The sequence below is a fragment of the Haliotis asinina genome, chromosome 11 (assembly GCF_037392515.1).
Source record: "Haliotis asinina isolate JCU_RB_2024 chromosome 11, JCU_Hal_asi_v2, whole genome shotgun sequence".
NCBI classification, from domain to species: domain Eukaryota; kingdom Metazoa; phylum Mollusca; class Gastropoda; order Lepetellida; family Haliotidae; genus Haliotis; species Haliotis asinina.
Genome location: NC_090290.1, coordinates 55,547,857 through 55,560,181, shown reverse-complemented (window position 1 = coordinate 55,560,181; position 12,325 = coordinate 55,547,857). Strand labels below are relative to the sequence as shown.

The 12,325-nt window shown below is 40.9% G+C and overlaps 1 protein-coding gene across 1 annotated transcript in view; it reads right to left on the bottom strand.

Moving 5' to 3' along the window:
- Positions 1-4,229: 4,229 nt before the first annotated feature.
- LOC137255566 (techylectin-5B-like) overlaps positions 4,230-12,325 on the bottom strand; it is a 29,245-nt gene continuing 21,149 nt past the window's right edge. Inside the window, exons 5-7 of the mRNA XM_067792992.1 lie at positions 12,106-12,202; positions 7,644-7,808; positions 4,230-4,471 (exon numbers count right to left, since the gene is read on the bottom strand). Of these exons, the coding sequence (XP_067649093.1) occupies positions 4,230-4,471; positions 7,644-7,808; positions 12,106-12,202 (504 nt within the window). The remainder of the gene's footprint in view (positions 4,472-7,643; positions 7,809-12,105; positions 12,203-12,325) is intronic.

The following is a 12,325-nucleotide window of genomic DNA, read 5'->3' as shown; positions in this document are numbered from 1 at the left end:
AGGTATGATCACATTGTACACTGTCCAGCTTCCGGTTGTGTATGCATAGCGCCCCTCATCCCCAGAGAGTCTGCGTATGAGTCTTCCATTTATACTGCCATGAAATGCACCATCCAAACGCCAATGCCAAGGTCAAAGTCGGCTGCTGTCCTTGAAGGTGATTATTGAAATCGATGTTCCATGGGGCGTTATGCAATAAGACGTCTTGATTTATTTGTGTCTTTTGCCCGAACAGTTCCGGTACGCCCTGTACTTTCTAAATTGATTCATGCTTAATTCGCAGTTTGAACACTGGAATATGCCGGATGACATGCTCATTCAAATAGGTGGAATCAATGCTAACAAAATGGCATGTTCCTCTTTAGCATGGATTCCAGCAATCACTGCTTGTACGAGGCGACTAACAGGGTCGGGTGGGGGTCAGGATCGCGCACCTAGTTGATGTATGCCATCGTATCCCAGTCCATACTGATGATGTCAATCACTGACCAGGTTCAATTGTTTTGACCGATGCCATAGTGCTTGAATATTGCTCGTAAAAGAAGAAAGAAACAAACATACTTTGCATTAACCGTCTTTTTATTTCCGTTTATGAAGTATAAATAATATACACTACAATACAGTATCTTTAAGCATTTTTCGAACTGCTTTGGTTATACCCACACATGGGCATACTAATACGATTCCACAAATGTTAATAATCTTAAATCTAAAGAAAATCCGAAATATTCCCTATAACATGGTAAACATGTAAACATACCCCGTCAAGAATGGAGAGATAGAGGGAATATACAACAGACACAAGGTGTATTTGTACGCTCCAAAGGCAGGTGGGCCGATACGAGACCTGAACATGAGAGATAGGGGAAATATACAACAGACACAAGGCATATTTGTACTCTCCAAAGGTAGATGGGCCGATGCGAGACTTGAACATGAGAGATAGGGGAAATATACAACAGACACAAGGTGTATTTGTACTCTCCAAAGGCAGGTGGGCCGATACGAGACCTGAACATGAGAGATAGGTGAAATATACAACAGACACAAGGTATATTTGTACTCTCCAAAGGCAGGTGGGCCGATGCGAGACTTGAACATGGGGGATAGGGGAAATATACAACAGACACAAGGTGTATTTGTACTCTCCAAAGGCAGGTGGGCCGATACGAGACCTGAGCATGAGAAATAAGGGAAATATACAACAGACACAAGGTGTATTTGTACGCTCCAAAGGCAGGTGGGCCGATACGAGACTTGAACATGAGAGATAGGGGAAATATACAACAGACACAAGGTATATTTGTACGCTCCAAAGGCAGGTGAGTCGATACGAGACCTGAACATGAGAGATAGAGGAAATATACAACAGACACAAGGTGTATTTGTACGCTCCAAAGGCAGGTGGGCCGATACGAGACCTGAACATGAGAGATAGGGGAAATATACAACAGACACAAGGTGTATTTGTACGCTCCAAAGGCAGGTGGGCCGATACGAGACCTGAGCATGAGAAATAGGTGAAATATACAACAGACACAAGGTATATTTGTACGCTCCAAAGGCAGATGGGCCGATACGAGACCTGAACATGAGAGATAGGGGAAATATACAACAGACACAAGGTATATTTGTACTCTCCAAAGGCAGGTGGGCCGATGCGAGACTTGAGCATGAGAAATAAGGGAAATATACAACAGACACAAGGTATATTTGTACGTTCTAAAGGCAGGTGGGCCGATACGAGACCTGAACATGAGAGATAGAGGAAGTATACAACAGACACAAGGTGTATTTGTACTCTCCAAAGGCAGGTGGGCCGATACGAGACCTGAACATGAGAGATAGAGGAAGTATACAACAGACACAAAGTGCATTTGTACTCTCCAAAGGCAGGTGGGCCGATACGAGACCTGAACATGGGACAAGAAGACATTACCTTCAATACAAGCCACGCCATGCAGAAGAATCAATGGGTAATTGATGAATAGTTTGAATATATTTAATTTGTAGGTCCAGCGATATCGCGGCAGAGTATGCACGACACTAGTACAATAACCTCAAATGCGTTGTTAGGTAAGGAGGACATTCTGACACTATCACAATTCCGAATCAAATGGATGTAATGCATTCGTTTGGTAGCAGTTTTGCACAGAATCATCTTGGTATCTTGGTAAGTGCTTGGTATACTAATAAAAGAAAAACTTGACACCTCTGAGACTTATTGAAGAACTGAAAAGATAAATACATGACATACTTGAATATACTGAATATTACCAATCCCAAGACAGTTTTCTATCTGGAGATTTATAGGTAAACTTTCACACTGCCATTTGATCTCTTAATCTAGCAGGATTAGGTGTTTTTGGTTAGGGCTATTCAAAATAAAGTCAGATGTCAGCATGTTTTACAATAATATACAGTCGCGCGTACTGGTACATGGTATCAAGTCATCTCTCTGTTTAACACGTCTAGAGGATATATTTATTTTATAAATACTGGTAATGTTGACAGCAAAGTATCCACATATCAAGGTAATAACAATAGAGAACACGAGTACTGACAATCACAGATCAGTAAAGCACTGACATGTTACTACATTCGCTATATTCGCTATGACAAGAATTGAATAGACTGGATCAAACAAAAGGGGAAAAAAGAAAGTATGCAGCTGCCTGGCTGTCAAGGAACATATTTACCTGTTACGTGGGCAGTTCTTGATATGCCTGAAGTCCCCAGCATGTTTACGTGGCATGAAAACTTATTGACATTGTCCATATGTAGTCTAATATCATGGCAAGAGATACTCAATTGACATCTTTGATTTTAAAAACGCTCAATCATTTGTTTTCAGCAATACCTGACCAGACTGTGGGTTTGATCTGTTTTGAAAACCAAGTTAAAGAAATAATACGATGTCAAAACGTATGGGACATAAAAGGGCATGTGCCAGTTTTGTAAAATCATCGCACTTGTTAGACATGAACATTTCAACTACCAGTGCTTTCTGAGTGAATAAATGTGATGTACATACAAATTCAGACCTACTGATGCAGATCTGAAGAAATTAGTATGAGGATATATTCGCTGTCTTAAATACAGGTAACATGAAATAAACAATAACCTTGCGAAACCTAACCACCCTGCTTCACGTACTTGAACCTCGAAATGACGTCATCGATACTGCTTGATGTTGATACAAATCAGTTGTGTTAAACAGGATCTCAATAACATGGTGTTTGTTGATTGAGAACTGACAACATCTCCCCAACTGGATAGCTATAAATATGTAGCGTCAAACTCCGTGGTTTCATTATCCTATCCCACCAGTTATTCTACACCAGGGTTACAGGCAAACACGCAACATAGGATTCATAGGGAACGATTAAAATTTCTAAAAGCTACTGAACATTCATTGCATTCCTACAGAAAATCTCTCTCTCTCTCTCTTTCTCTCTCTCTCTCTCTATGACAGTAAACACGTCAAATAAACAACCAGTAGTGTTTTCCACAACAATGAAAACACCTGATTAGAGCCACCGATTAAAATGAAGCCAATGACAACCCGAACTACAGATACAGCTATATAAGTGCTGAACCACAAACAAAGTAGATTATACAATGCGACCAAGAACATATGTTTGAATTGTGTAAATACATTTAAAAAGTAACACATAGTTTATCTCTTAGTTCAAGTTTGGAGACGTAAAGGTGAAACAGAGTGTCAGGTGAGCTATTTTCTAATCACACGCAATATGTGCGCGTGCGTGCGTGCGTGCGTGCGTGCGTGCGTGCGTGCGTGCGTGTGTGTTCTCGGTAGGCAAGCCTAGTGGTCCTGAAACTTCGCTCGTCACGCCGAAGACACTAATTCGATTCAGCACATGGACAAAATATGTGAAACACATTTCTAGTGCCCACGCCGTAATATTGCTAGGATATTGCTATAAGCGGCGTAAAAATAAACTCACTCACACACGCACTATGTAGTTGCCACAGTAGCATTGAATCGTTGTCCGTGAATGGACCAGTGCCCAGGAGAGTTGACATTACATACTGAACAGCAAAGGAAACGCAACTGCTTCTATTGGTCATTTTGTTTTATGAAAGACATTAACAGGAACGCTTACTTTTGTGAGATTTCATGCTTCTTAAACTTGCGTTTGGTTTGCTATTCTATATATATGATTACGCCATTTTCAATTAGTTATTCAACAAAAATATAATAATGTCTAAATAGGTCTTAGTTTCATTTCAGTCCACATAAGAGAGTAATGGAAACCGTGCCAGCTATCCCAGTTCATGCCGTCACTGTAATCATCGTTGCCGTACTGACCGTTCAGGTTGCTGCTGTGACAGTCCCTGTACCACCAGCCACCGTACCGCGTGAGAGCACAGTTGCCTTGCCATATGTCGTTGTCCCTGTCCTTAGTGGAGAAGTACATGCGGTCATGAGCACTGGCAAATGAGTCACCTGGGGAACGGAAAGGTCAAGACACTACTGGACAAAAGTAACTTCCCTCTACCCTGTTACTAATGCGTTTTGAACGTGTTCATGTTCCCAGTATTTCAGTTTTAATTCCGTTCATGTACTACCGATCGTTTGTTTGATTGCAACTGTTTATTGCGCCAGCTCAAACAGATATTTACTTTATCTGCGAGTGAGTTTGTTTTTACGCCGCACTCAGCAATATTCCAGCTATATGGCGGCGGTCTGTAAATAATAGAGTCTGGACCCGACAATACAGTGACCAACAACATGCGCATTGCTCTGCACAATTGGGAACCGATGACACGTGTCAACCAAGTCAGCTAGTCTGACCACCCGATCCTGTTAGTCGCCTCTTACGACAAGCATAGTCACCTTTTATGGCAAGCATGGGTTGCTGAAGGCCTATTCTACCCTGGAACCTTTGCGGGTCTTTATCTGTGAGACTGAACACACACGAATATAATAAATTGTATTCTTCTTTCGAGGGTAATACGGTAGTCGAGGGATGACACTGCCAGAAAAAGGCGCACTTCAGACCACAAGCATACTATAAGTTATCACATCGTGTCGAGGGAAATACGGGGTTTTATCAGTCTCGAGTAAGGTTGTATTCCCCGAGCCAGAGACTTCAGACCACAAGCATACTATAAGTTATCACATCGTGTATAAAATCCCGTATTTCCCTCGACACGATGTGATAACGCATTTATCTAGCTGAATGTTTTCACGATATCAAAACAAAACAACACGCATCGAATCGACTTGCTGCCACGTTGACACCAGTTGGTCGTTTGACCTCAATGCACCGCACGTTACTAAAGGCTTCTCGATGCACGCTTTTCTCACTTCGCGTCGTCACCGAGGCGTAGCGGGGTGATATGACTTTCGTAGCGGGAGTATACGACTTTTATACTCCCGCTCGTGGATCATGATTGATCACATGGTATTTTATCAGAGTTACGTGGACCAATCAAAACTCGACATTCTTGCATGAGGCTAGATAAAATGTATTTATCTTACCGCCATGTTAAATATACAACATATCATTTTACTTTATCTTGAAGACCGAGGCAGACTATACGACATGCAGACAAGATAGTGTGTGCCTCTCGACTGATCGACTCTCAGTGAAACATCTCCGACATGCATAAAACTGCTATAAAAATGATTAATTATGGTGAAGTTGTGTGTGCAAACGATTCAATAAATCAACTGGTTACAATGAAACAGTGAACGTCGATAAATAAATCTGTACTCAATGAACTCCAAAACAGCTACTCGAAAACGGTTTTCGAAATCCCGATACTCCACGTCATACCATTGTTAGCTATAGTATTCCCAGAAATTATTGAGAATCATGTTGCGTCATGTAACTCATTGCGTTTATTAACTTCTGGCGTTTTACTTACATAAACATGTTAAAACATCATCCTTTTACAGTCTCAGTCTTGTTTTAGTACTTTGTTAGACCTCCTCGCTCAGCAATCCATGCCTGAATACGCCTAGGCACACTACCCATCAAAGTTTGTAGGTAATCGTGTGACAGGGTATCCCAATATTGGACCACCTCGGCCTTCATATCTTCAATATTTCTCAGTCCCTTTGGTTTATTCTGTCCTTCATGACTCCCAACACATTCTCAATTGGGTTTAGGTCTGGGCTGTAACTGGGCCAGTCTAAAACTTGAACATTTTCGCCCGACAACCACTGTTTTGTGTAGCGCGCAGTGTGTTTTGGGTCATTATCATGCTGGAAAATCCAATCATCTTCATACAATGTTTGTGCTGTCGGAAGAGGGTGACCATTTAGAATGTCAACGTATCTTTCTTTTGTCAAGTTTCCCGTGAAAACACACAATGGCGTCACTCCGCGAGCCGATATGCCACCCCACATGTGAAACTTCGGGCTATGTTTTGGTCGCTGGTAGATAGGTTTGACAGTATCTTTGGTCCAAATTTTCACACAATTAGGGAAAAGCCAAACAGAACTTTCATCCGAAAAGAAAACATTATCCCAATCTTGATTTTCATGAGCCCGACACCAGTTTAAACGTTTTTCCTTTTGTGCATCTTTCATCAACGGCGAGGGAATTCCATGTTTTTTCACCCAATTAAGTCTTTGTAATTCCTGCGTAACTGTTTCATTGCATACCTGAGGACTTCCTCTACTAATCATTTAATTTCTGATGTTCTCAACACTTTTCAATTTGCCCCTACTCACAATCTGCCCAAGTCTTCGGCGATCCACAACACTGAATTTCCTAAGCCGACCTGCCCCTGTTTTGTGCTCTATCCCGGTTCCTGTTTGAATATTCTTCAAAGTTCTGTGTACTGTAGACAGAGGAATACCATGTCTACAAGCTAACACTTTAGCATCAGCCTCACCCCTTTCAAAATCATCTAGAATGAGCTTTCTTTTCTCTCTTGCTGTAAATTCTGCCATGTCAACACAGGAAGCCGTCTGCTCAGACAAGGGAGATAACTCTTGACTTAATGAGCTGCCTTCTAAGCCTTCAAGAGTTGTCTCCCTTATTTAGTAAGCTTAGTGCATAGTGAAAGCCCTTTTTCCAATCTTAGCATCATTAGAAAAAAAAACAAAGATTTTCTCAATAATTTCTGGGAACACTGTATATATCTTCTCGGTGAGGAGTTTGGTGGTTACCGTGACACCGAGTAATATCTTTTCTATTTGTCACCCTTTTCGTAGGGGTGAACGGAAACCTATTTAAGCGTCATTGACCAATGAAATTCAAGCATTTTACATGAAGATAAATAAGAAATTATATGACGCCCGGAGACGGACAACTGTGAGGTTCCTATAGCCCATGAAGTCATAACATCGTTTGAGGTTCTTTCAGTACCTGTTGCATATATTCTCACAGTCTTACAGGTCAGATACGCTGAAACTAAAGATCGCTTCACATTCCATAATGAGAAATCCAGCATTCAGTATCAGTGCTGACGGTTAAAAACATTTGAATTCTAAAACATAACTATATACATGGTAGGTGTAAGCAATAGAATATCTCGTCTTTCCGGTTTCAAAAGATTACAGTTTGTAACAGAAAATTGGAGCATATTGACGAAGTAAGACGATTTGAAGATGACTCTGGTGCTTCGTTACTGTCATTCCCTTGAGCTGTCCAGGAACCTACCTCTGTCGCCACTGTAGCCTGAAACCGTCAGTCTGTACTTGGCACCTTCAGTCCCCACAGAGAAGGAGGAATACTTTGCATACCCGGATACTTGATTTTTGTCTCTCATGTCGATTCTCAGTTGTGATGGTTTCGCCGTTGCCAAACGATTAATTATGTCATTACCTTCAAAGAAACACGGAAGAATGCGTTAGATCCCCGCCGGCAACGGTTTAGCATATTATGACTTGAAATGCTATACTAAATGAATGTGATATTTAATCGCCAGGGTCTCCTTGCACAAAACATTAAGATGATCGCAAGTCAGCTAGGTAACCTTAGTGCAATGTTAAAGAATGGGGCTTAAAGTTAAACTTTGTATAGGTTGCTTCGTGAAAGGCGCCCCGGGACATGAACAATGCATTGACTTTAAAGACGTTGTAGGATATTAAAAAGGAAATATAGTCAAAAAAGAAACTTCACATTCATTCTTCAGCGCACTATAAAAGCCCAAGAGATGTTAAGATGGTTAAATTGTTATTATTTCATTGCTGACATTAGGCTACACCGCCATTCCAAAACATGGGTATACAGAATGTCAAGTCACAAGAATACAAATTCGAAATTTCTCAGTTCAATATTGTGTATGGCTGCCCCGCGCATTCACCACAAACAAACACCGTCTCCTCATCGACTGCCTGATGTTTGTGAACACGTGGTTGGGGATTCTGCGCCATTGCTCTCGCAAGGCATCGATTTGGCACTAACGTCATTTGCACGACGAATGGATGGGTTTGAGTATGTTTTGGTAACGTTTTTCTAGAGTTGAAAGATAGGGATCCAATTTCGGATACATAGATGTATCAACAGAGAAAAGATTAATCATCATTTTTAAAAATTACATTTTGTGAAGTTTCTTGTTTGACTCCGAATAATTTTAGACACTGATACATCAGAGTAGGAACTAAGATAGCTAGGAAAGCAAAGCAGGCCACTATACAAGGAACGTACGACAAGCTCTGTGCCCTCTACATGAGCCAGCAAATTGTCACTGGTAATATACAGTCTTCAAGTTTATATAAAGTATAACAATAATGCTTAGGCAGCTAGAAATAATGAGATCATGAAGTGGGAAGCATGGCACACTTTGACTGATATGACAATCCCTATCAATAATCTCTTGAGATGTCAGTGGAGTATTGTGTAACGATGGCTACACACAAATAACAAGACGATCCAAAGATTTCGCTGAGACCAAATTGTCCTTTGGTTGGAAAGTAAACAGTCAAGACGAACTGGAGGAAACTATTGTATTCATGCATACATGAAACATGGTCAATACATCCTGACTGATATCTTCATCAAGTCCAGAATAACATCACATGTACATGTGATGAATAGTAAACACTACTGCATTGGTTTTCAAATGTAACATTTGAATACAGAATGAAATCACAATATAGTACTAGAAGTGCATTCACATATTTTGTAGTGTGCTGCTTTAGCAACAACATACGCCATTGTTTTACCTTAACATTGCGTAACCAACAACAACAGTCGCGTTTGCCAGAAGCATGTGCACTATACAAATCTGATTGATGTTTACATGGTTCTAAAACCTCATACAAGAGAAGATATAAATACACGTGATCTGTTTGTGCTTAGTATTCTTTAGTAAAGATGGTCTCCGATCCTTATGTAATATCTGAAAAGTGATTCGGTAGTCTGGATGATAATGGTTTTACTTCCAGTGAGACAAAATCAGCAAGAGTTACCTCAGTGACAACTCCTGGAGCGGTACACCGGTTACTGAACACTTTCTGATCATGTGCCCTTTTGTTGCTTCGTGTATTGAAATAACGTTTTGAATTTGAATTCAGCGCTGGATTGGGGCCTGACAAGGACAGCTGAAGCCTTGGAGGCTTTGGGAATAAGCTAGATATATGTGTAAAACTCTGTGCGCCTTTAGTAGGCTATGACTGTTTTAGTCCTGATCTAATGAAGCGTGAGAGTTTAGTTTTACGCTTCACTCAGCAGTATTCTAGCTAAATGGTGGTGGAATGAAAACAATCGCGTCTGGACAGGATAGTCAAGTGGGAAACATCATGAATATCGATCTCTACGCAATTTTGAAACGATGCCGAGACAAGCAAGTCATCGAGCATGACCACCCGATCTTGATAGTCGCCTCTTACAACAAGCATGAATATCAATACTAACCCTTTTCGTCAGGGGTCGTGACTTAATGGTGTTCCTACTGACTTTAAGGATCCGGACCCGCATTTGTGTACACCGTGTATCAGACAACAGAAAACAATACTAAACACTCATGAACCCATTGCTCAGACTGCAATACTAGAATGCACACACCATGTTGACTTCTCTGTCATGCTCAAGACCTCTGTCATCGATAAATAAATGTGACTGAAACCACGCCTGAACATTCGATTGACAGATGTGTCACAGCAACTACTCATACTTCTAACATGATCAAACGTTTAGAACAACAAGTATTCCACGATTCTGGAGAACAGACATAATTCTGACCCTCTGACAGGGCTGAGGAATTACTCGTACTCTTTTATCCACAAGGGAGGCAGGACCAGGTCGAGATCCTACCCGATACACAGGTAGAGACAACCTCTAAAGCCTGTCCACATTACTACTAAATATTTGCATTGGTAGAAAAGGTCTACCGGAGTGGAAGATCCTCGATAGTACCAAGATGGTCACAGGTACCACCATTCGCCTTTAAAGTTATGGGTGTTAGAACGACATCTCCGTGGAAGCTTCTGAGTCAGAAAAGCAACGTTGTGGCCGCTGCGTTGAATAACGAAGACGCATCATTAACTTGTTTTCTTCGGGTTGATTAAAAATTATTGTACATGTTTTTACTGTCAACAAAGTTAGCAAATACAGCATTCTTTATTGTTCGTCATTGCCTTTCAAAATAGGCCTCTCACGTACGGTCTCCACGCTCTGGGTAATGATTATTTCATGCAGAAATCTTATTAAAGGTGAAAACCTATTCTTCCCAAGGCCTTTCTTACTAATGAGATATATATATAATGACATAATGTGTCTAATTAAAACTGAGTCGACTGGGTCTTACAAGACACCATACATTTGACAGTGCTACAAACATTGCTAAGTGGAAGATGGAGGTGGCAGCTAGTCTCTTCCAAGAAAAAAATATGGTTCGATATTCATCTCATTAATCCTACAACAACGGAAGTCTCCGGGCGGCTGATGTAATCGACAATGGCATATTCAATACTAGAACATATCTCTTTTTCATGGACGCAATGTACGCAACAATATCTTTGCGTCATAAAGTGTATTGTAAGTAAGGCGCATATTCAACAATACAGAAACGTTTTCCAGTGTTTGGCATTGGGCATATAGAATCTGTATGTTTTAAGTGTTTGTTTCTGTGCTAAAATGTAGATCAGCATAAAACTTATACTATGTGTACCAAGCAAGTGAACACATGGGGCGTGTGCACATTAAGCATTACTCTCATACAAAATGTCGAATCGAAAATGGCAGGATGACCTCAGATAGCAATGAGTGCCCCGTATCCCTCGGAATACTAATGGGTAATACTGCGGATTAACCCCATTTCATTGAAGGGGACAGACATCCTTTTCACATTCAAAGTATATATTTGCCAAACGACCAATTATTGTACAGTTATGATCGTATCTTGAACATGCAGTTAATCACCATCAAATAGTGTGGTTTCCTAGCTTTCCACCATTGGAGAGGTTATTCCGTTCCCCCACTGGAACCCGTCACTGACGTCCATGTGAAACGCGGGATCACATGGTATAAGTCAAACTAGAGAGCAGGATCTACCACCAAATTGTGATGTAAAACCATATGTGATCCTGTATGCCAACGAATACTCTCTTGACTATAAATTGTAAACATAAAGTCACTGTGTTCTGCAATCTGATTGTTTGAAAAACATGATCAAATGATTTTAGATTCCCGGAAACTGGAAAACTATTCACTGCGTATCGACACGTAGAAACATCGCATACAATTGTTTTGTTGTGTCATCAACAGTGGTGACGTCACTCAAATCATATTGTGACATAAAGTTAGAATGACGTCACAAATGAGCAACTCCAGATGCTACCTTGGGAGCCAACTGAAACGGCCAGCTGATGACACTTTACTGCTGTACCCATACTCGATGTAAACAAGTGCAGACAGTAAAACCCTTTGGTTTACGTTTTTGATTACAATGTCGATAAACATCATGTGTAGACCAATTTATTAAGTATTTGAAGCACGGCAATGTTTCATTTGAAACCTCCGGCTGACGTCGTTGGTTCCAAATGTATTCCCGTGCTTCAAATACTCAATAACACCCGGAAATTGGCCAGCACATGATGTTTATCTCCTAAATGTAGCATGAGTATGCATTGCTCTGTGTCAGCAACTCCATCTCATATGTACACCAGCGTTTTCATACCAAGCCAAAATTCGTTTCCAAGAGATCCAAACCCAGACTTGTATTCCGCCCAGTTCTGGTAAAAGTCAACAGTACCATCTTCTCTTCTCTGGAACACCTGAGACATATGACAATGGGGATAATTACAAGGCCGGAAAGCATTGTATATACTTGATAGATTTCACATGTCCCCGCAACAGGCTACCGGTGGACCGTTTGCCTCTAGTCTGTGCAATTAACG